The 25,965-nt window shown below is 35.3% G+C and overlaps 1 protein-coding gene across 9 annotated transcripts in view; it reads left to right on the top strand.

Annotated features, from left to right (window-relative positions):
* Positions 1-25,965, top strand: part of AHI1 (Abelson helper integration site 1) — a 195,030-nt gene that overhangs the window by 157,601 nt on the left and 11,464 nt on the right. For 5 of the 9 annotated variants that reach the window (XM_063096479.1, XM_063096478.1, XM_063096470.1 and 2 more), the window contains 4 exons: positions 8,882-8,927; positions 9,040-9,145; positions 11,151-11,209; positions 20,808-20,897. In XM_063096479.1, the coding sequence (XP_062952549.1) occupies positions 8,882-8,927; positions 9,040-9,145; positions 11,151-11,205 (207 nt within the window). In that variant the 3' untranslated portion in view covers positions 11,206-11,209; positions 20,808-20,897. Of the gene's footprint in view, positions 1-8,881; positions 8,928-9,039; positions 9,146-11,150; positions 11,210-20,807; positions 20,911-25,965 lie in introns of those variants that run through there. The other 4 variants (XM_063096473.1, XM_063096474.1, XM_063096475.1 and 1 more) reach the window with 3 other exon arrangements.

Genomic DNA, 25,965 nt, shown 5'->3' with positions numbered 1-25,965 from the left:
GATTGTAGTTGACTTTTAAATTTTGTGTGGCTTTTCCCCTCAGAGATTGATCTTCATGCTTTAAACATATCTTTATATTTATCTCCTAGCAGACCAGTTCTTCAAATATCTCACTTGATGCTTGAGATCTACTTCAGGCTAATCCCACTAATACCCAAACCCTAATTCTGATAGATCTCAGGGAGAATTTACAGACATGCAGAGTAAAACTTTTAAATTAGTAAAGCAAAGGAGTTGCAGAGGATAAAAATCCATTTGGGCAAGGGAGTAGAAAAGTTCTCACGGAGGAGATGGACTTTGAATTGAGCTTTAAAGTTTAAGATGCATGGGTTTCTTTTGTTGAAGAACATGATTTGATCTACTTTATCTGAATCCATGTATTATAATAGAATCCTACATGTAGTTTTTCCTCTTAGATATGTACCGTGTGTTAATAGATAGTTAGTGTTTTGCTTCCCTCTGGGAGAAAGTAGAAAGAATGATCTATGCTAATGTCAAAAGAAGTCTCTGAGAAATGTAACATTGCCCCAGGTATTAAAATGCCGTGGGTTCACTCTGAGTCATCAAGCTAACAGCCAACCCTTGAGAAACATGTAACTGAGCTTCCTTAGCACCTGGCTAGTTGCAGTTCTTAAGTTTAATTCCTTTATCAAAATATATATGGTTTGATTTTATCAAGATCCTGCCTTTATAAACCTACCACAAAGTCTATTAGATGTTTAATTTCATGTGCAAGTCTTATTTTTATTACCATATATAAGAGATGTTTTTATAAAAAAGAACATGAAAAGTAGTCTCTAATAAGGGACTAGAATTGTGGAAGTACTAAGTTCATAGAATAACAGAATTGGTTACATGGAAAGGACCTGAGAGATTATGCCTGGTGACTCTAGTCAACTCCTTTATTTTACAAATAGGGAAATTAAGATCCAGAAAGTCATAACAGGTTCCTTCAAAATGACACTGCTAATTAGGAATGTGGCCTCCATATTCACTGTGCCCTTTTTCCTCCACCACCTAGTCAGCAACACAGACAACTGTTACCTGCACAGTTAGACAGGTTTTGTGTCACACTAGTTTTTTGCATCCCTGTTTTATGTTTATTTCATTGTACCCTTCTTCATGTGGAAGCTTTAAGAATTGTATTCTCTATACTTTAAAGGAAAAAAAGAAAGAAACCTCAGTAGTTTTCTTTCTATTTTGAAATTATCTCTATTCAAACTGTAGAATAAGCAGTAAAATTACACCTTTTAATAGCTTGGCAGCTGCTGCATCTTACAAGTTCTTCCAGGTGGAACACACCTGCTCTGTTGTTGAATGTGCCAGGTACCTTCCAGCATGTCATCTGGTTCACTGAAATGTTAGTGGGTGATGGCAGCATTTGTTGCTCGCTCTTCTACTGCAGCAGGAAGGGACAAGGCTTGAGTTAGTTATTCTCCACCATAGGTCATAGGGTCCCCAGATTAGTCAATAACCACTTAACACCACAGGGAAGAGGGAGTAGGAGAATGTTTTTCTCCGAAGTCATTCCAGAACATTTTTTACCAAGGTATGTCATGAATTGGTATCTAATAGAAAAGAGAATATTGGTGCTATCAAGAAAGAAAGAAACTCAGAAGCTTTGAAAAAAAGTAGTGCTGACAAACTTGGTTTTATTTTTTATTTGTATTTTGGACATTTCTTATTTTTTAGGCTTTTATTTTTGCTAGCCTAAGCATTAACCTGTATGATTCATTTATTTGAAGAGGAAACTTATTGTTGTTAAAATTCCTTTTTATAATTTATAGTTATTTTAAGTTGTTCTACTATAAAAATAATACATGCTCATAGTTTAAAAACCAGTAAAGAATAGTGTAAACTGAAAAATAAGTCTTCTATCCTGCTAATATATTAGTGTTCATTCTGTTTCCTGCATATCCTTCTGAAAATGTTCTCTCCATACATAAACATGTATGTCTTTGTTTATCCTTTGTTTTTATGAAACTAGGATCATACTTAATATCCTGTTTTTTAATTTTATCAGTATAACTTGGACATCTTTTCTTATTAGCACAGAATTTATTTTTTAACCATTTCAAGGTACTAAAATGCTCAGTTTTCTTTTTTTAATTCCTAAAATGCTGGGTTTTTTTTAATTCCTTAAAATGCTTTCTTTTATTTCTAAAAAACAAAACCCAAAGTATAAAAGTACCACTTACCTTCCATAAATGTTTCAATATGAATACCAAGTATGTTTTTCAGTATGTTTTTGTATAATGCCAGATGTATAGTAATAATTATGCACAGGAATGGTAGATTATTTCTGAAAGTATAGACAAATTACTGTGATGCTTCTGGTTTTGTCCTTCTCTCAAACTCATTAAATGAATAATAGTTATTGGTTTTGCTATTCCAGGATAATTATAAAAATATTCATTATAGCTAATCTTCATTTGAGAAGAGTGTTTTAATTATTTTCAGTATTTTACCAATCATGTAGAGTCAATAAGAGTAAGCTGGCTTAATTCAAAAAGGCTGGCTCCTAGACCAAAGTGCATACTCTAGCTTATATTCAGGAACAGCTGTTTTCTAGTTTAGTCCAAAACAAGAACAGAGAACCAAAAAGCATTAGACAACTTCCTGGTAGTTCCTCTTCCTCTACCAGCTAAACATATTCACACAAAGTTTTACATTGGTGATTCTGTCAATCTCATAAAAACGATAGGCAATAAATGAGATTGCCTTCAATGTGCATGTGTTGCTCTTAGTCTTCAGAGTATCTAATAATTGTACCGTATAACACTATTTTCAAAAATTGCTTTATGCAGAAAAAGGATTTTTCCATTCACTGGTCCTTGTAGTAGGAGTGAATCTGAATTATTCTTAACCATAGGAATAATATGATCTTATTACTGTGTTAAGTGCAACAAATTTATAATAGATGGTGATGATTTGGGGTATGGTGAATGATTTTTCCCAATACCTAGAAGTTAGTTGATATATACTAAATCATTGAAAACATAGTCACAATTATTGCCTCCTCCCTATTGCTAAAGAATAATACCAATTTAAATCTTTTTTTACTTTAGTAATTCTCTTTATCAAAGAAAATAACAGTGATTTATCTCTAATTTATTATATTAATAAATAAAAATTAATTTATGCTTGGATTTGCTTTAAAATTTCAGGAATATTTGAGGAGAACTAAATCAAAACTTACTTAGTATGTATCAAGGATAGCGATAAAACTGGTCTACAATCTTACCTTATAAGAAAGTTAAAACTAACATTCTTATTTGTATCTCATGAAGAATCTCAGTGCAGAGAGCACTGATGTTTTTTTCTTTCATTATAATTTATTTTAAAAACTTATAACCACTATGTAGAGGAAAAGTATTAATTTCATATAAATGATTTTTACATTTGAAAAATCTCTATTAGTCTCGAGTCTAGAGAAATAACATGTCCCACAAAGAAAATGGGTGGGAGCCCAGTGATATGACAGCAAAGCCAGTGTGAGTCGGCTCACACCCACAGATTCCACTCGCAACAATAAAGTTTCTAGGTGTGCTACACAGAGAAACTGTAAAATCTTCCAGAGATTAAGAGAGAAGAGAATCTCTCCTACCCTGAAAGGAACCCTTAAGGTCGCGACTCCCTTAAAGGTTTGTTGACTAGTTTTGTTGCTCCTCCTTTCACGCCTCTGCTTCTGCCATTGTGTTTGGCTTGTGTACTTCAGCCCCTGCTTTGTCTCTTCCCCCCAACAACTCTGTTTCTTGCTACTTTGGGCAATTCCTCCCCATGTTTCCAAGACCTTCTTGCCCTTAACAAAGTGAGGCTTCACAGCCTGCGTGTCTTCTCAATTTATCTAGCCTAAGGGCAGGACCTATACAATTGCCAGTGATTCTGAAATAAAGGGTCTATATTAGTCCATTTCTGTTGCTTATAACAAAATACCTGGAACTAGGTGATTTATAAGAAAACAAAAATTTATTGCTTACAGTTTTAGAGGCTGGGAAGTCCAAATTCAAGGGAACACATCTGATGAGCATCTTTGGTGGTGACACAGGTTGTCACATTGCCAAATGGAGGAAGCAGAGAGAGAGATGCTCATGTACTCTCTTTTTAAAGCCCCCAGAACAACACCCATGACCACCATTATTAATCCTTTCATCTTAAGGCATGGCCCTAAGAATCTAATCACCTCTTCAAGGCCCCACCTTTCAATTATCATAATAGGATTTCCCATTCTCAACAGTTAGTGGGGATCAAGCTTCTAATACATAAAACTTGGGGGACACAATTCAATCCATATCAGGGGCCATGAGAAAATCTCCCTGTAATTTTACCTCAGAACTAGGTTTAAAAAATGTATCATTTCCTTGATGTCTTCCTAACTCCCATTAATTAAAATTTATACAAAATAATGCATGGGTGAAATTGTTTTCCTGTTTAGCAACCCAGTCTTTATTCAGCTGATTTGAGTCTCCAGTCTCAGACTCTGTCATATCTCATTTTCTTATACAGATCTTCCATTAATACTCAGTTTAGAGAATAATATAAATTCTCAATAAAGATTTCATAGTTGTTCTAATCACCATGGATAAGTATTTGAAGGATGAACAATCCTTCCCAATTCTCAGAGAGTATTATGTGCAGTGGACATTTTCTGGTTTTTTAAAAACACTATTGATAGACTTACCTAAGGTAAATATAGATTTAATCTTTGATGAATATACATAAAAATATAAAATAAGTGATGTTATACTGGGTCAAACCAATGTTCCACTTGGCCCAATACTATCTCTGACAGTGACACTAAGCGTTGTTTGGTAGAATAACTTATTTGCTCTTCATGATAATATTTTCAAAGGTTAACCTAAATATCAGTAACATCCCTCTAAAAATTTGTTAAAACGTAAAAGTTGTTATTGGGAAAATTTCCCAGCAATCATTCCTAGTCATAAATTGTCCTTTAAATAGTGGCACAATTGATTATTATCAGTTACCCTGTCTTCTGACTTGTCAAGCAGCATGACCTTTTTTCAGAAATTCTCTGTCACCTTAACTCTGGTGTCCTCTTGTTTTGCTAAGCACTCTACTTCTGGGGTTCTCAACCTTGGCACTGTGGCGTTTGGGGCTGGATAATTCTTGGTTGTTGGGAATATGTTGTGCATTGTGGGATATTTAGCAGCATCCTTGATCTCTGTCCACTACAGGCCAGAAGCACCGCCCCCTTCCTTATAACACCAGGGTCACAGGTTTGAATCCCCTAACCAGCCAGCTGCCAAAAAAAAAAGTAGCTACCCCAACTTGTGACAATCAAAAATGTCTTCCAGTCATTGCCAGATTTCCCCTGGGGGTCAAAATCACCCCCACACTCTCCAGTTGAGAACCACTGCTCTATTTTAATAGAAAAAAATATATATAATATGTATATATATGGATATGAGTGTGTTTTTTCCTTAATTAAATTACCATTTGGTCTTTTTGTTGTTGTTGTTCTTTACAATTTACCCACTACCCTGTTCTCTGTAGCACCTGGTCAAAAATTGTCTGTGGCTTAAGCTGCTAAACTCTTCCTCCAACTTGACTTTGACTCCTGCTTTCTTAAAGAGAAGCTGTCTAACATGAATTCCCTCAAATTTTCATCCCTCCTTTATATTTTTATAATTTTGCCTTCCTTCTGCAGCTATGTTCAGGTGTCAAAGAAAAAAGTGATCTTCTATGGCAGACCTCTCCACTTGTGTTTTTGGTCATTTTCCTCTCTCACATTCTTCTGGCCCTCACTCAATCAATGATCCCCATCCTCACTACCCCATCTACTTTGGCATCTTTACTATTTATTCATTCAACACATATATCGAATGCCTGATGCTTTTCCAGGCACTGTGGTAGAATGGAATATGGATAGTGTAATGGTCAAAACATAAATAGTCTCTGCACCTGAGGAACTTAAAGCCTAACAGATAAAATTGAGTTTAATCGAAGAATCACATATAAAAATATGAACATTGAATATTGTTTGAACTGAATAATGAACATATAAACAATAAAAGGGCAGTGAAGAAAAACTACGAGCGCATGTAGTGAGAAGTAGATGAGTTCATTTTTAAGGGGTAGCCAGGTGAGCAGGAGGGTACATTGGAGGCATTAGAAATAGCATGTGCAGAAGCCTAATGCAGCCAGAAATGTTGTATCATGTCTGGAGCTTAGGATGCAAGGTTGAAAGCAGATGAAGCTGAACCTGAACAAGTAGACAGGATCAAGAAGGCCTTCGTATGTCATTTTAAGGAGCTAGATTTTTATCCCAAAGGAAGAAGGGAGCCATTACAGGATTTAAAGTAGGGAGATGACATCAAATTTGTTGTTTCAGAAGCTCATTCTAAAAGCTCTGAAAATACGAAAAAGCAGTACTGAAGGAAATAAGTCCAGCAGGAGCTGTTGCAATAATCCAAGCCAAAAATAATGAGCTAGGATTTGGTGACTAAATCCTTGCGAAGGAAAAGAAGAAATCTAGGTTTCTAATTTGAACATCTCAGTGTATAAACATATAGACAGAACTTCACTGTGAGGCATGTGAAGTGTGTGGCACTTGTGCAGCAGCCAGTTGCACATATCTTGCAGGCACTATGAGGTTCAGGAGAGATTTGCTGAAAACTCAGATTTGCAAGGTAGTTTTGATGAAAATGTATGAATCCAAGTTTGTTTTAAGAAAAACTGCTGTGTTAAACTAGCTTTGCTGAAAACTAATGATTACCAAGTCATTTTGAAGAAAACTTGTGATCTGGATTTGGGGTATTTGGAAATCATTAGCGTAAACATGCTGGTTGAGTCCGTGAGAATAGAGGAGTATAAAGAATGAAAATGACAAAGAGTAGAAGATAGGGCCTTAAGGAATGCCAATTTTTTTAAGGTTGAACTGAGGGGAAAGGACGTGGAAAAGATATTGCTGTGTAACAGCCCCTGCCTGGTATAGTCACCTGGCCTCTGCCTACAGCAGTCTCCATCCTCCTATTCTCTAGCCTTTATTGTACCTTTTACCTGCCCACTGGAGATACCTTCCTAAAATAGAAATCAAGTCATGTGACTTACCAGGGCAGAATTCTTAGCTGGCTCCATATTTGTCTATAAAGTTAAAAAAATCATTATTTTTTTTCTAGGCCCCACCCCACAAAGATTGAATAGAAGCTCTGACCTATTCTTCCTATCTTCCAAAACAACCTCCTGAGTATGCTGCCCTGCAGCCACATCCCTCCAACTTTTGCTCACTCTCTTTTCTCAAACTGTATACGTTTTTGTGCTTCTCCAGTGATCAGAACTTCACTTTATCCCTTAAGGTCCAGCCAGCTACATGCTCCCTCCTCTGTGAGTCCTTCTTGAAAGCCTCCAGTTGCAAGTCAAGGCTTCTCTTCCTTTACTTCCACACGTGTCCTTTTTACCTTTATTGTATGTATCTCACCCTGCTTTGTTGGTTGTTGGTTGTTTATATACCTTTTCCTCATTAGATTATAAGTGCTTGAAGGGCAGGGACTGCTGCTGACTCAGCCTTGTATCCCCAGGGCATCCAGCATAGTGCCTTGCTCTTAGAGTGTTACTCCATAAGTATTTATTGTTGTTTTTAATTGGCACAATTAGTATTCAAAACAAGACATGAATCAAGATGGTCTTTACTTTCTGTTACAGTATGCTTCTAGAAACTGTATCTTAATGCAGAAGAATTTTTTTCCTTAAGGAAGAGCATTTTAATTAGAGGATTTAGTATCAAATAAATCAGATACATAATGAATAATAAATTCTAAAGTCAAAGAATCCACTTCAAACGTATACAAATATTTAAAGCCATAAAAATGTGCTCCTGGAAACAGAATTTTAGCAGTAGAGGAAACCTGAAAGAGCTTGTCTAGTCCAGCAGTTTGTAAACTGTCATCTGTAGAGCCCCATTCCTCAGGTCTTTGGGAGTAGGGTTAAGGAGGCAGGGCATGCCAGACCATGCAAACCTAGTTTCACTCAGAGCAATTCTACTTTATATGTTTATATACAAGGGTTTCAAATAAAATTGTATTGAAAAATCAATTTGCTGTTAAATTAGTTAAAAAACACTAGTGTAACCTTCAGACTATTTCCGTAACCTTGGTAACTCTGGGCCTCCGTTTCCTCATCTGTGAAATAACAGAATGGTGCTATGATAGTTTATGCTTTTATATTGAGCCCCCCGTCCATTTTCAAGTGAAAAAAAAAAAAAACACCAAGAGAGGTTAACCGGCTTACTCAGGCCACAGAGAATTAATGACAGAATTAAAGTATAGAATTTAAACACCAACCCTAGTTGTTTTTTTTTTTTTTTCTTTCTTTTTTAAAAAAAATTCCTACAAAGTAGATATAAACATATTATAGATATTAATTATATGGAAAAGGCAGATATATCAGGAGGTATATAAACAGCATGTAAAAGAGCTGTCATAAATCTATTATGTATCATAAATTTATATTTGTTTATAAATATTTTGTATCATAAATTTTTATGTGTCATAAATTTGCCTTGTTTAAAGCTGTTATGCTAGCTACAACATCCATTGATTGAACATTTATCTAATTTTACATTCATTCTTCACATTTGTAGAAATATTCGGGTGAGTTGCTTGCATGGCTCATTTCTCTTTTATAAAGCTATTTATGAGTTGTTTTCTTCTTGATAAATCTCCACATGATCAGTGAAGGCATTTAAAGTCACTCCATTAATCATTCCTTTCATGTTTGAGTCTCATTGCATCTCAATTTAAAAGCATCTCTAAGAAATTGTGAGGGTTTGGGAGGCAGGAGTCTCTAGATTCTGGTCCTTACATTCATCAACTTCGCTTTGCTCATCTTCCTCTCTTCATCCCCTCCTCTCCAAATCAAGGGTGTCCATGAAGAGGAAACGAAGTCACAAAACAACTGTCTGAGAGGTGTGTGTGGAAAGGAGGGAAAGAAGGGCAGTCATGCTCTTTGGCCCTGTTGATGGTGGGGGTTGTTGATGGGCTGATTGTATACCAACCTTGGGGGCTTTTTTGTTCAAAGATAAAATAAAACAAAACAGCTCACAGAGACAACAACTCCTTCCTCCTCCTCCTGCCTCCATGAGTAACTACCCATATGGCGTGCTGCTGCTGAAACCAAGGAATGAGTGAGTAAAGGTGTTTAGAAGTGAAAATAAGTGTTAAAACTTTATAATATGGATCCCTTACTAATTTGGGATTTATAAGATTTGAACACAGGCTAAGCCACCTTTGCATCATAAAAAAAGAGATGGGTATGCCAGTTACGGTAATGTAAATAATACAGTAGGAAAAATGGCAGGGGCAATGTTTAACCTACTTAAGAGAAACTTTCTTAGGACATCAGAGCATTTATTTTACGTGAACACACTATCACAAGCAGGATTGGTAAGAACTGCATGTGGCCACATGCTGTTACTCACTCATCAAAGTCACAACAAATGAAAGTAACATTGACTTAACAGTGATACATAATTCAGTCTGACTTCTTCCTCTTTCCTCAACCTCTGGAATAGGTTCAAATTGATGAGAATTTCTTATTGAAGCTGTTATGTTGAGTTCTGTTTTAAAAATCCAGTACTTTTACAAAGTTTCATATATGTACATATTTATGATAAGATACTGGTCTTGCCATGGGCAAAGAGATAGAAATGATACTCAGACCTTGTAAAGACTAAAACATCATACCTTATTTTGATTGCTGTGTTTGGAATTTATTTCATAAGCCTGGAAAGAAAATGGAGAAATTCTGTTATGATTGATGCTTTCTGAATTAGGTTTTGATGGTTTTCTTTACTTGTTGCTCTGTTGGTTTAGAACAGGTAGACTATTCTGCAATCTGAATTAGCCCTTGAATTTGACATTTTCCGTATGTATATACTTTTTTCCCTAACATATTTTAACTGAGTCAGATCACCTTCATTGTAGAGCAAAATCAAAGTGTCATTGGTTCTTTTGTTGTTCTGCCAAATTGGGTCACTTACTGTAACACCCACCTATCAGCACTAAGTCTCCTTGTTCTTTAACTCTTATTTTTATTATATGCTTGATTTAAAGTTATACAGCTGGCAATAATAATCACATACTTATGATTCAGAAAAGTATAATATCCTCTTGAAATCTTTATGATAAGTAATACTTGTTTCAAAATATTCAGTGGCAAATCTTGCTGAAGAATGATCTTACAGAAATCTGATTATGAAGGAGGAAATCTAAAAAGGCAAAACAAGCTTCAGTAGAGATAACACTGGGAATAGTAATTACTTAAATAAAACAAAGAGAAGGTTGTACTCCTTTCACTTCATTTTGGTTTTTTGTTTTCTGGATTTTTTAAAAATTTAAATAATTAGGTAGATATGGTATATCTCTTTCATTTGTGTATAATACAAAACTTTAACATAATGACAATTTATGTTTTCTTTGTGAATGTTAAATGGATCCTTTCCATAACATGTAATTATCTCTAAAAACCATTTGAAGTCTCTTTTATAGCAATATTGTGTTGACTTATGAAATACTATATATCATATAAAATGCCATTTCCCACGCTATACTTTCATTTGGAGTTAATGTTTCAAATTCTAGAAGAAGCATCTAACACTCAAGTATAATTTGGTATCAGTGAAAGTGCTTACTAGTTTTTCTCACCAAGTGCTACTAATAAGACATACTGAACAAATTTTGTAGGTGATTTGAAGAGCTTCTAAATTCAAAATCTTACATGCAGTTCAGTGACAAGTACTATGAAAATACAGAATATATTGAAAAGATTACAAAGGAAAGATGTAGTGTTGAAAGATAAATTTAGAGCTTAAGTAATATGCCACATAGTAGTAGTAGTAGGAGATTAATTCAGGCCAATTCACAACTGACTTTTTTTTTTTGCCATATACCTGAAAGCTGGCTTTATTTATAAAGAGTGGTTAAACTATCTGGAGAACCACTTCCTTGATTTTCCATAGAAGCAAATATGTTATGCTGGTAGACATTTATGTTCAGGAATGGCATAGACATTTGTGTTCAGAATGGGCATATTCTCTCTTCATTCAGGAAGTTGGTGGGGTTTCAGCATGTGAATATTGACGGTCTTCTCTCATTTTTTACTTATTACTTGTTTTTCTTCTTCTTCCACAGCAGTCAGTCAGTAAGGACAAGTCCCAGGATTTCAGACTGGGCACAGAACCTATGACACAGTAAGCAACTTCTCCTAAATAATTTGCAATGATAAATAATTGAATTGTTTTTTTAAGGACAATTTTTCCATTTTCCTTTTTTATAACATATTATCACATTATAAGTTAAATTTCAGATAATTGACTTTTTAAAGAGTTTAGCTAGTTTAAACTAAGGAGAACATTGTAATGGTTGGATTTTGAGAATGTATTTATTACAAAGTTATAAGAAATAATATTAAATAAAATAGTCACACTAAACTTCAGAGGACCCATTTTGTCACTTATTTTTGTTTTAATAACATTTTGAAATAACACTAACTGAAAACAAGTGAATGATGTGGTAAAAATAAAATCATGAAATGACTATTTTGAGGTATTAAAGAAAGCTATACCCATAACATTATCATTGTATATTTTCTATAAAGGCCTAATGTTTATTGAGTAATTTATTTTGAGGTATTTATTTTAAAAGATTTCTGGGAAGTTTTTATATTTTTATTTGGCACTTACTGTGTCACTTAATACATAGATAGAAAATCCCTCTTTACCTCAAAAAAATTTACACCAAAAAACTCTCTCAAAATATTTCAATTTTTATCATTTCAGATTCTCTTTTGAACCTAATACTAATACTAAGCTCAAACTTCATATCCACACTACATCACTAACAAAATATGACATGAGTGTAACGATCTTGAACAGCTTAGGTGTCGGTCGTGCACTCCGATCCCTCTACCACCCGCACATAGACATATCTGTGCATCTTGCACACATGCACACATAGACAATCCCTGGAAAATATTTTTCCAAGTTAACCCTGCTATATGCTTTGACATTTTGAAGAATAATATGCCATTTCAAAATTTATGCTTCCATTATGCTTCCATTTCAAAAATTCTGATTCAGATGACAGTAATTTACAGGAATTGTCAAATAAAACTGTGCAGTATTTCACAAGACAGTACTTCCTTTTACAGACAGACAATTTTTAAATGGACTTTAAAAGGGTCACAGAATCATGATCTAGAAGATACCTTAGAAATTCTTTCTATAAACCCTCTCATTTATAGTTGAGAAAATTAAGGGGAAAGGCCTTGTGCACGTTTCACAGTGCACATTTATGTCAGCACTTGGACCAAGATCTTTGTCTCCTGATTCCCAGACTGCTGACTCTTTTTGTTTGTTTCTTTTTTAACTAAATTCAGTGTTCATGGACTCCTTGATAAGATATCATTTTGTTGTAAGTTTTCTTTCTTTAGAGGATAAAATTTCTATTGATAATTATATAACTATATATAGCCCTACATAGCTTCAGAGCACATTCACTCAACTTTCTCATAACATCCCTGGGACAAAGACAGACCAGTATTCTGATCCCTGTTTTACAGAGAAACAAGATCTGAAAGGTTGTAGCTTGACTCAGGTCACTGCATGTGGTACATGGCAGACCCAGAACCAAAACACAGGTCCTCTGATTCCAGTCTCCTATTCTTTCCATGCTTTCTCTCTGTGGTACAAACATACATCCCAGGTCTTTCAGGTTTTTGTTTTTATCTGCCAAATATGTTTCCAGTTCCAATCTCTGAACAATTAAAATTTTGCATAATAAAGTCACTGACCCTAAGGATGTTATACTCAGTGACAGATTACACATATAAAATATAGACTGGAACAACAAGGACAGATTATTTCAACAACCAAAAAAATGAGTATATTTAATACATTATGGGAATAATGCTCTCGATGTCTTTGAACATGTTTTATAAAAATGTTTAGAATTTTTTACTTAATTTTATGTAAATGAAAGAGTGTCTTCTACACACACCTCAGTCTGACTACATTGGATACTTGTTTTCAGGTGATAGATACAGAGATCCACATCATGCCTCACAAACATTTCAGCTTCTAAAAGCTGTCATGGTAGCTCAGGTTCTGTTTTTGAACATAGATCACTTAAGAAGCTTCTGAAAATAAAAAAAAAATTTTTCATGAGAAGTTCAGATATGCCTAAATGCTCAAGTTCATTTAAAGTCTTTGAGCTTTCTAATAATTTCTTACAAGTAAGGATGAGTTAAGAAATTTCTCATGCTAAATATGTACAAAGAAGTCATTTCTTCTTTAATTTACCTGAATTAGTTCATTGTACCCAGTAAATGGATAGGAGCTAATTTTTTTGTTTGTTTTCTTTACAGCCCTACCTTTCAGTTTGCAACATTTGCTTATTAGCTTGTTGACCAAAATATATAAATGTCACATAGACTGCCTCTTACCACTTTCCACTTGAATTTCTTGTCTTGTTTATTCATTTTTTTGAGAAATATCAATCACTTCTGCATAAATAATTTATAGACATTTTAGTAAAGCTACACTTTCTTTTTAAAGTATCAAGAAGAAAATTTTATAGGTTAATTTAACAAAGGCATTTTCTTAAAAGTCTTAAACTTTCACCCTTTGTACCTCATACTGCTGATGTCATAATCTGCTTACCAAGTTCGTAATGAAGTTTCTAAAAATATGTTATAATCCTTAATAAGTAGTATTAGTGTTCTCTAGTTACTAAAATGTTCTAGATTAAGTTTTGTGGAGTTTTTAAAACAGAATGCTTTACTTCATTAGCACGTTTGGTCAGAGAGAAATTAATTCAGGTGGTCAATGATATTAAAGCCCTTTATTTATAAACACTCAAATGTGAACTAAATGAATGAATGAAATCTCTTAACATAATTCAGCCATAAATGTCAATTCCAAGTATCCTAAGGATCCTATCACTTCTCCACTATACATTTTTTTCATCTATGTAATCTATTCCAAGCTTCTTCATTTCTTCTTCTCTTCATGAGGAGGTAGGAGGTAGCTTACAATCCACCTTCCTCCCCTAAAATATACTTATTTGCAAATTTTCGTCGGAGTTCTTACTTTGATTATCCATTTTTCAGCCATTTTCTCACCCTCTCCCCCCATTTCTGAAATCACATCCATTCATTGTCGTGTATGTGACACCACAGTTTGCTCAGCACCAAGCTAGGTGCATTGAGAGATATATAAGTATTATAGATAAGATGAGGAGATAGAAATGAGAAGCATTTAGAAGGCAATACATTATATATAATTAGATGCTAAATAGTGTGATGCCAATTTTAATTCCAGGAAGAGAGGAGAATGAGAAGGCAGGGGAAGTAAGGTTGCTAGAGACTGCTTCTAGGAGGAGGTAAGGCTTAAAGTGAGCTTTTACACAAGCAGGGCTTTTGGATGTGATGCAGGAAAGAAGCAGGTATTTCAGACTGAAGGATTGTACAGTAGTAAAGAGAGGGAAACTAGCAAGGAGAGGAAGTGGGAGGAGACTAATTGGTGGTTTGGGGTTTGGGATTTGCAATGGGAGAAGAAAACAGGATAGAGGTGGTGGCTCTAGAAGAATGCAGAGTGAGAGAGTTTGGGGAGCAGCAGATGATTAGAAGGTAGGGGAAGGAGACATGTCTTGCTGTGTTTGCCCAGCATTTTACCTGAGGTTGAGCAAGCATCATGTGTCTGTATCAAGAATTGGTCTTGCTCTAGACCTTGATGGTACTGCTAAAAGAGGAGAGATCAGGAGCAGCCTTTCAAGGTGAGCAACAGTGGTTTGTTTGTCAGCATCAATACATTGGGGAAAATCTTGGTCATCTGCTATCTGTACTAGGTGCTGTGCTAGGTACTAACTGAAATGCAGTTACAAATGATACACAGTGTGTACCTTGTAGGAGTGCTCAGTGTGGCAAGGAAGACAGGCACAGTGCATAGTCATTTGCTAAATATGTATTTGCTGAGCGCCTACCACATCACACAATATTCTACATATTCTAGGGACTAGGCATCCAACAGTAAACAGATAAAAATTTTTACCACAAGGAGCTAACATTTTATTTACTTACATGTAAACTAAGTAAAATGTCTGTGTCACATGTGTGCTATGCTATAGAGAATAATAAAGCATGGATAGGGAATAGGAGAGGGAGGTGTGAAGTTTACAGTTTTAAATAAGAGCATCCTAAAATGCCCCATTGAGAAGAGTGGAAGGAGGCAGAGAAATTAATAACGTGAATATGTGGAGGGCAAGTGCAAAGGGCACTGAGGCAGGAGCATACCTGGTATCCTCAAGAAACAGGAAGGAAATTCATGTTTCTGGAGTAGAGTAAGCAATTGGGAGAGCATGGACGAGATCAGATAAAGTAACAAGACCTTGTAAGCCATTGTAAGACTTTTACACTAAGTGAAATAGGGAGACATTAAATACAGGGAATGACTTAAAATTTAACAGGATCACTCTGACATTTGAGATAATAGATGTTAATGGATAAGGGTGAAATCAGACAGACCAGTTAAGATAATATTGAAGTTATCCAGGCAAGACCTGATGGTGCTTTGAAAGAGTCAAAACAGTGGAGTTAGTGAGAAGAGGTCAGGTTTTGTTTATACGTATGTATTTGTATTTCTAAGACTTTTAGTGAAATATACTTGATATATAATAAATTGTCCATATTTAAAGTATACAGTTTAAGTGGGGGGTTGTTTTAATTTTAACGTTTATTTGTACATATTTGTGGGGTACAGTGTGTTGTTTCAGTTCATGCATGTACTGTACATTGATTCACTTAGGGTAGATAGTATAGCTTTGTACTTGTTAAATCCACCACTTTTGACATAGGTATATACCTGTGAACCATCACCACAATTAAGGTAATTAACATATCCATCTACCCAAAAGATTTCTCGTGGTCTTTTGTAATTTCTCCTTCCTACCTCCTCCCTTCCCTAACCCCCATCCCCTGACAATCACTGATCTGCTTTCTTACTTTCTAGAGTTTTAAATACCACAGTTTGTCTATTCATTTACCTGTTGATGGACCTTTGGACTGTTTCCAGTTTTGGTCTATTAAAAATAAAGCCAATATCAGCATTTATGTACAAGACTTCGTATAGACATATGCTTTCATTTTTCTTGGGTAAATACCTAGGAGTAGAATGACTGTATCATATAGTTGGTTTATGCTTAACTTTTTGAGAAAATGCCAAACTGTTTTTCAAATATGCTTTCCATATGATTGTACCACTTTATAGTCCTACCAGCATGTATGAGAGTTCCGTTTCCTCACAAATACTTGATCTGGTCAGTCTTTGTAATTTTAGCCATTCTAATATATGTAATACCTTATTGTGGTTTTAATTTACATATCCCTAACAATTAATGGTGTTGAGCATCCTTTTATATGCTTATCTTCCGTGCATACATCTTCTTTGATGAAGTGTCTGTTTAAATATTTTGCCCATTTTTATTAGGTTTTTTTGTTTTATTATTACTAAATTTTGAGAGTTCTTTATATATTCTAACTATGTTCTTTATCAGATATATAATTTGAAAATACTTCTCCCAATCTCTGGTTTGCCTTTTCATTCTCTTAAAAGTGGCTTTTGAAAATCAAACTGTTTATTTTGAAGAAGTCCAATTTATCAATTTTTTCTTTTATTAATCATTGTTTAGTGTAGTATCTAAGAAATCTTTGCCACCCCAAAATCATACTGGTTTTATCCTATGTTTTCTTGTAGACGTTTTCTAATTTTAGGTTTTACATTTAAGTCTGTCATCTCTTTTGAGTTAGTTTTTTGTGTTGTGAGTTTTGGGTCAGAGTCCTTTTGTGTATGTGTGCATTTGTATATCCAGTTGTTCTAGCACCATTTGTTTGTTGAAAATCAGTCCTGTCTCAACTTTGGGGAAAGTCAGGTGTCATAGGTCTGTGAGTCTGTTTCTGGACTCTCTATTATTGATCTATTTCTTTATCATAATGCCACTACCATGTTATCTTTTATTTTTAATTGTAACGTAATTGATTATATATATATCTGTGGAGTACCACGTTGAATATCAATACCTGTGTGCTGTATGTGATGCTCAGATCAAGATAATTAGTATATCCAACATTACACAATGTAATCATTTTTTTAACTACCACATTACCTTAATTACTAGTTTTATAATATTTTAATCTGGTAGTATTAGTCCTCTAACTTTGTTCTTCTCAAAGTTGGTTTGGCTATTTAAGGTTCTTTGCATTTCCACATGAATTTTAGAATCAGCTTGTCAGTTTCTGCAGCAAAGACTGCTGGAATTTCAACTGCTACTGCATTAAATCCATAGACTAGTTTGGGAAGAATTGACATGTTAACAGTATTCTGTCATCTGACTTATTAACATGATCTGTTTCTCTGTTTATTTACATCTTTAATTTCTCTCAGTACTATTTTTTATTTTTCAGTATGTAGGTCTTGAACATATTTGGTTGATTTACTCATACGTATTTCATACGTAAATGATATTGTTTTAAATTTTCAATTTACAATCGTTGCTAGTTTATAGAAATACTGATTGTTGCATATTGATCTTGTATTTTGCCACCTTACTAAGCTCACTTGTTAGTTTTAATAGGTGTTTAAGTAGATTCCATCAAGTTTCCTACATAGAGAATAATGCACATAAACACTTTTATTTCTTCCTTCACAGTCTGGGTGCCTTTTATTTCTTTGGAAAGCATTCAGGCTTTCACCATTAAGGATGATGATATTGTAAGTTTTTTTACAAATTCCCTTTATGAGGTAGTTTTCCTTCATTTCCTGGTTTGCTGAGAGTGCTTTTTTTTTTTCTTAATCAGGAATGGCTATTAGATTTTTTGTCAAATGCTTTTTCTGCATTTATTAAGTAAACATGTTGTTTTTCTTTTTTAATTTGTTAATATGGTGAATTACATTGATTTTCAAATGTTAAACCAACCTTGCATTCCTGTGAAAAACCCTACTTAGTACTGATGTGTTATTCTTTTTATAAATTGTTGAATTTAATTTGCTAAAATTACATTTAGAATTGTTTGCATTCTGTTCATGAGCAATGTGAGTCTGTAGTTTTCTTGTAACATTTTAGTCTTGTTTTGGTAATGGGATGTACAGTCCGTTTCTGTTGCTTACAACAAAATAACTGGAACTGAGTAATTTATAAGAAAACAAAATTATTGCTTATAGTTTCAGAGGCTGGGAAGTCCAAAACCCAGGGAACACATCTGGTGAAGGTCTTGGTGGTGGCAACAGTGATGGCAGAGTATCACATTTTAAAAATAGTGGCGAAGAGAGAGCGAGAATACAACCTCTTCGTTCACTCACCTTTTAAAGCCCTCAATACCAGACCTCTGACCACCATTATTCATCCATTCACTATCGGGCAGTCCTACAATCTAATCACCTCTTCAAGGCCCCACCTTTCAATTACCACAATAGGATTTCCCACCCTCAACAATTATAGTGGGAATTAAGTTTTGAGGGAACACTTAATCCAAGGTATGGAATAATGCTGGTCTCAAGGAATAAGTTGAGAAGAATTGCCAGTTCTTCAGTTTTCTGGAAGAGTTTGTGTAGATTTAGTTATACTTTTTCCTTTTGTAATTTCTATTTCTTTATTGATATTATTTAGACATGACATGTTTTTCTTTAGTTCTTTGAACATATTTATAATTGTGGAGTTCAAGTCTGTATCTAATAAGTCCAGTGCTTGCGATTTCTTAGTAATAGTTTCCATTTATTGCTGGTGGGAATAGGTACTGTTTCTGGCTTTGGGTTATTTCCTCAGATATATAGTACTCATCAGTACTTTTGAATACTTGAAGGGGGAGACTTTTTGCAGATCATCAGGTTCTCTCACTATGAAGTTCTCTCCTCTTTATCACTGTTTGTGAACTCTAGCCACCTTGCTTTCCCCAGACTTGGAGCTCTCACAAAGGGAGTCCATCAGGCTTCCTCTGGGTTTCACCTTCCTGTGTGTTGGCCTGAAAACATTCAAGGCAATGAGCTGGGATGTCATAGGGCTCATCTTGTTTATTGTCCATCTCTTAGGGATCCCTGTCCTTCATTGCCTGTGATTCGGTATCTTGAAAATTGTTGTTTCATGTATTCTGTACAGTATTTTTTTTGGTTGTTTTAGATGAGAGGTGAATCTGGTCCCTGTTATTTCATCTTGGCTGCAAGCAAAAGTTCAGATGTTGTATGTATTTTCAAGGTAGTTTTTTGATAGATTGTGTATAGATTGTCAAATATAAAAGGGAGAAAGAATCAGTATAGTCTAATCTTCCTACAGTGATGGGGGAAAGCCAAAGATGTAAGATACATTTAAGTCTTTAAGACCATTCAGAGATGGGGTGAGCAAGAAGAGAAGGACCTAGAAGTTGGAAGGATAGCAGGAGGTAAGGCCCAAAAATGTGGAAGTGCATGAGATACCCTGAGGCCAGCAAGTGTCTATAGTTGGAACAGATGTCAAGATCCAGGGCTTATGTGCCAGTGGCAATCCTGGTATCTTTAATTGGGTCCACTGTGCATGTGTGTATGTGTTTAATTGTATTAGTTGTCCAAATATAAAAAGGTTTTACATAAAAGAAATGCATGTTTCTGTCTTCTCCTAAAATAATCCAGAGTTCTTGAACAACTCCACATTCTATCATGACATATTCATCAGCTGGAGCTGAGACAGTGGACTACTCCTCTTGGATGGGTCATCCAGTTTGCCACAGTTCATTGTATTATTACTTCTGTTGTGTTATTTTTGGCTTGCTTCCCTTTTTCACTTTATCACTCTGGCCTCCACAGACATTCTTTGCATTTTTACTTCAAAACTAGAACATGGGTTTCTTAGATACAAGGCTGAAAGACAGATTAAGATTGTGAATTATCAGAGCTTTTTCTCAGAGTGCAACCTTTCTTTGTTTCATCATTCTATTTCTTTCTAAATTTACTTGTGTTTTTTTTTTTTTCTCTTTGTAATTTCTGACCCTTTTGTTCTCAGTCATCTGACTTTGTTTCACTTACAACACATCTCTGTATTAGTCTGTTCAGGTTGCCGTAACAGAATTCCACAGACTTGGTTGCTTAAACAACAGAAATCTATTTTAACACAGTCCTGCTGGCTATAGTCCAAGATCAGGGTGCCAGCTGGATTAGTTTCTGGTGAGGCCTCTCTTCCTGGCTTGCAGATGGCCGCCTTCTCACTGTGTCCCCACATGGCCTCTTTGTGCGAGCAGAGAGAGAGCACACACTTGTGCTCTGGTGTCTCTTCCTCTTCTTCTAAGAATACTCATTTTATCAGATTGGAGCCCTAGTCTTATGGCTTCATTCATTATCTCCATAAAGGCCCCTATCTCCAAATACAGTCAGATTGGGAGTTAGGGCTTCAACATATGAATTTTGGGGGAATACAGTTTGGTCTATAAGAATTTCTATTCAACCCTACTTCTTACCTGATTTTGAAATTCTTGTGCATTTTTCAAGCTCTATTTAGGTGTTTCCCACCATTCCTGTCATTCTAGAGAGAAGAAGCTGTCTTTTATTCTTCAGATTTCCCTTTTTTCATTGTTTTTGTATTTTCTTCCTACTAATATAAATTACATTTCTACACGCTGATCCACAAAACGTTTGTTTTATATGTTTTTCTCTCCTATCCTCCCATTTATCTCCCTTTCTGTTCTCACTGCGAGTTCTCTAGATCAAAGCCTCACCTGAGACAGTACAGCAGCTTTCTTACTGACTCTTTGTTTCTGATCTTTCCCTCCTGTAGTTCTGAAATGGGCAAAGAAAAGAGCCGTGAGGACCGAGGACACCTAAAGGAAATGCAGGGGAAGAAGACTGAGCAAACTGGCCGAAAAGTCACCCTGATAGAGGTAAGAAGAAAACCAGGAGAAAGTGGTATCATATAGTCAGTAGGAAAAGATTGAGGAAGGCATGGTCAACAATGACAAATGCCAGAGAAGGGGACGTAAAATGAGAACTGACAAGTGCCCTTTGAGATTTGCAACCAAGAGGCCATTTGTGACCATGGAAAAAATAGTTTTGTGAAGAGTCCTGGAAGCATAAATTAGACTGTCTCCATCCCAAAGGGAAAAAGATCATCAGAATAGTCTCATCCTCCAAGACACTGGATTTTAAAGGAAAGGAAAAGCTGGGCAGTAACTAGTGAAAAACACAGGATGTACAGATCTTTATAAAAAGTGGAGTGACAAGAATATTTTCAAACTGAGAGGAAAGAGGCACTTGAGAAGGAGCCATTCAAGGTATAGGAGCAGGAGCTAATCCCCAGGGGCATAAGAAAATCCACAAGATTAGAATTTAAAACAAGGAGGGTGGGCCACTTTTTCCACTGAGACAGGCCAGTGGGAAAATGTGTTTGACAGTGTTTTTTAGTAGGGGGTGGGTATAACAAGGGCAGGAAAGGACCTTCAGAGGGTCTTGTTTTCTCTGTTGAGTAGAAATGACATTTGTTGAAAGAGAACTGTTACACATCCCTATTCACATCCACATTTATGAATTTGTCAATTTTCTAAGAACTAGAGTAAAAATTTTCAGATTGTATTTGTAAAAAAATAAAATCTAATTGTACAGAAAGCATGTAAATGAATAGTTATATATATAATCATGGGTTAAGGAATGAGTTTTTAACCTTGATGCCAGAGTCAGAAAACATTTTAAAACAGATTTTTTAGATTTGAATAGTAAAAAGAAAAAAACACCATAAAATTTTTAAATGAATAATAACCTGGGATGAGGAAGAATTTTGCATAAAGGATTAATAACCATAACATATAAAAAAGTTCTAAGAAATCAACAAGGAAAAGAAATATACCAGAAGAAAAATTGGCAAAAGATATGCACAGGATGTTTATAAAGGTAATTCTTAAAGGAATAAATGTAAATAGCAATAAATTTATGAAATGTTTACCTTTCAGTGATCAAATTAATGGAAATTAAAACAATAAAATGAGATGGTATTTTTCTACACAAAATGGCAGCAAGTTTCAAACTTATGCTATTACCAGTAGTATGTGAGTGAATCATAAGATTGATCCATTCTTTGTGAAAGATACTTTACTAATTTTTTTTTTAAGTTTTCAAAGTATTCGTGTCCTTTGAGCTAACAGTCCTACCTCAAGGAATCTATTGTGAGAAAAATTTCAACTATACATGGAAAGATACAGTTAAAAGGCTACTCCTTCAAGCAGTATTTTAAAAATAGAAGGAAAAAACAGTTTCTGTGAATAAATGGTTGATTAAATTATGAAACAGTTGCTCCCCACTTGGGCCCAAAGGGAAGCGACCAACAACAGCCGCACCAGGCCCCTGCTGAGGTGAGCCTGGACCCGCATGGTGCCGGTAGCTCCTCCCATCTTGGACCCAGAAAGAAGCAACCAACCACAGCTGCACCAGGCCCCCTCCGAGGTGAGCCCAGCTCTGTGTGGTGCGGCCACAGGTTCTAGAACAGGACCCAACGTAGTGTAATATAGCCATTACCACACCTACTGTCACACAAGGACAATTCACCACCACAGTAGCAGACAGGGCCACTCTACAGGTAACCTACTGCTCACTCGACTACACTGATTTAAGAAGAGTAACCAGTAGCCTGCAAATAGAGGAAGAAAGTTTTATTCTCATAGCCAATCAGAGTAATAGAAGAAGCAAATCCTCTACCAGATGACCAAACATCAACAAAAAATACTAGAACTATGAACAAATAAGAAGATATGACACCACCGAAGGAATACAGCAATGCCCAAGTTTCAAACTCCATGGAACATGGAATTCTTGAAATGTCCGAAAAAGAATTCTGAGCAATGATCTTAAGAAAACTCAAGGAGATAAAAGAAGACTCAGAGAACATAATGAAACAAGAAAAAGTATCCAGAATATGAAGGGGGAAGTTTACAAAGAGATTAATACCTTTAAAAAGAATGTAGCAGAACTCCTAGAAATGAAAGATTCACTCAGTGAAATAAAAAACACAACAGAGAGCTTGAGCAGCAGGGAAGAACAAGCAGAAGAAAGAATTTCAGATCTCGAAGATGGTCTTTTCAAAATAACCCAGCCAGACAAAAAAAGGAAAAAAGAATTAAAAATAATGAGGAAAAAATCTAAGAGAGATAGCAGACAACCTCAAGTGCTCTAACATCCAAACTGTGAGTATTCCAGAAGGGGAGGAGAAAGGAAAAGGTATTGAAAACCTACTCAAGGAAATAGTAACAGAAAGCTCCCCAGGTGTAGGGAGAGATACAGACCTTCAGATCCAGGATGCACAAAGGTCCCCAAACAGATTCAGTCCAAAAGGATCCTCCCCAAGACATGTTATAGTTAAATTTGCAAAGCTCAAAGACAAAGAGAGAATTCTAAAAACAACAAGAGAAAAGTGTCAAGTCACCTATAGAGGAACCCCCATCAGACTAACAGCAGACTTCTCATCTGAAACCCTACAGGCCAGAAGAAAGTGGAATGAGATATTCAAAATACTAAAAGAAAAAAATTGCCAGCCAAGAATTCTTTACCCAGCAAGGCTCTCCTTCAGAAATGAGGGAGAAATAGTGTATTTCCCAGACAAACAAAAGTTGTGGGACTTCACCACCACACGACCAGCCCTGCAAGAAATTCTCAAGGGAGTCTTTCTTCTGCAATCTGAGTAATGATGACCACTATCACAAATACACAAGAAAAAGCAAAACCCACTGTTAAAATGCCAGCGAGAAAGAGAGAGAAGCTAAATTTTGCCACGTTAAATTTCCAACTGCCATTGAAGAGAAATAGAAGGGGAAGTAATGATCAAAAGATATTTAAATAATCTAAACAAAAAGTAATTAAGTGATAGGAATTAAACAATACCTGTCAATAACTACCCAAAATGTGAATGGATTAAACTCCCCATTTAAAAGACACAGACTGACTGATTGGATTAAAAAGTTAGACCCAAGTTATGCTGTCTTCAGGAAACCCACCTCACCTCACCTATAGAGACACACACAGACTAAAAATGAATGGGTGGAAAAAGATATACCATGCAGATGGAAGCCAAAAATGAGGAGGGAGGAGTACCTATTCTTATATCGGACAAAATAGACTTTAAACCAAAAAACATAAGAGACAAGGCCACTATATAATGATAAAAGGATCTATCCAGATAGAAAACATAACAGTCATAAATATATATGCACCCAGTACTTGAGCACCCAGATATATAAAGCAAACACTCTTAGACCTAAAGAAAGAAATAGGCCCTAATACATTAACAGTGGGTGATTTGAACACCCCTCTCTGGGTATTGGACAGATCTTCCAGGAAACAAATCAACAAAGAGACACAGGATTTAATCTACACCTTAGAGCAGTTGGACCTGGCAGATTTATACAGAACATTTCACCCAACAACTAAAGAATACACTTTCTTCTCATCAGCTCATGGAACATTCTCCAGGATAGACTACATATTAGGTCACAAATCTAGTCTCAGCAAATTTTAAAAAATTGAAGTCATTCCATGTATCTTTTCAGACCACAATCAACTAAAACTGGAAATTAGAAATAAGCAGAAACTCTGGAATCTATACAAATACATGGAAACTAAACAATAGGCTCCTGAATGACCTATGGGTCCAAGAAGAAATTAAACAGGAAAAAATTTGTTGAAACTAATGAAATTTTAAACAAAAAATGTGTTGAACTAATGAAAATAAAGATACATCATACCAAACCTGTAGGATACTGCAAAAGCAATACTAAGAGGCAAATTTATTGCAATAAACACTTACACCAAAAGAATGGAAAGATTTCAAATAAATAACCTAACACTGTGCCTCAAAGAACTTGAAAAACAACAACAATCCAATCCTAAAAGTAGTAGATGGAAGAAAATAATTAAGATTAGAGCAGAACTAAATGAAATAGAGACCCCCCCAAAAAAAAAACAATAGAAAAGATCACCAAAACAAAAAGTTGTTTTTTTGAGAAGATAAATAAAATAGACAAACCATTAGCTAGATTAACAAATAAGAGAGAAGACCCAAATAACAAAAATCAGAAATGAAAAGGGAGACATTACAACTGATACCACGGAAATAAGAAGAATCATTAGAGACTATCATAAACAACTGTAGGACCACAAATACGAAAACCTGGAAGATACAGTTAAGTTTCTAGACATACAAACTACCCAGACTGAACCAAGAAGAGACAGAAAACCTGAACAGACCAATAACAAGCAACAAATTTGAAATGGTAATCAGCAGTCTTCCAAAAAAGAGAAGTCCGGGACCGGATGGCTTTACAGCTGAATTCTGTCAAACTTTTAAAGAGATATTAATACCAATTCTCCTCAAACTATTCCAGAAAATTGAAACAGAAGCTACTCTCCCAAACTTACCCTATGAAACCAACATAACTGTAATACCAAAACCAGATAAAAACATACACAAAAAAGAAAATTACAGACCAATATCACTGATGAACATAGATGCAAAAATCTTCAAAAAAATATTAGAAATCAGAATACAGCAACACATTAAAAAAATTATACACCATGATCAAGTGGGATTCATTCCAGGGATGCAAGGATGGTTCAACATACAAAAGTCAGTAAATGTGATACATCACATCAACAAACTCAAGGACAAAAACCTTATTATAATCTCAATAGATGCTGAAAAAGCATTTGACAGAATTCAACATCCCTTCCTAATAAAGATTAAGGAAAGTATCTCAACACAATAAAAGCCATCTATGACAAGTCCACTACCGGTATCATTCTGAGTGGGGAAAAACTGAGGGCTTTTCTCTTAAGAACAAGAACAAGACAAGAATGCCCAGTCTCACCATTTCTATTTAACATAGTACTGGAGGTACTACCAGAGCAATCAGGCAAGAGAAAGAAATAAAGGGCATCCAGATTGGAAAAGATAAAGT

The sequence above is a fragment of the Cynocephalus volans genome, chromosome 5 (genome assembly GCF_027409185.1).
Source record: "Cynocephalus volans isolate mCynVol1 chromosome 5, mCynVol1.pri, whole genome shotgun sequence".
In the NCBI taxonomy this organism is placed as follows: domain Eukaryota; kingdom Metazoa; phylum Chordata; class Mammalia; order Dermoptera; family Cynocephalidae; genus Cynocephalus; species Cynocephalus volans.
This window is presented reverse-complemented; position numbering and strand designations above follow the sequence as displayed.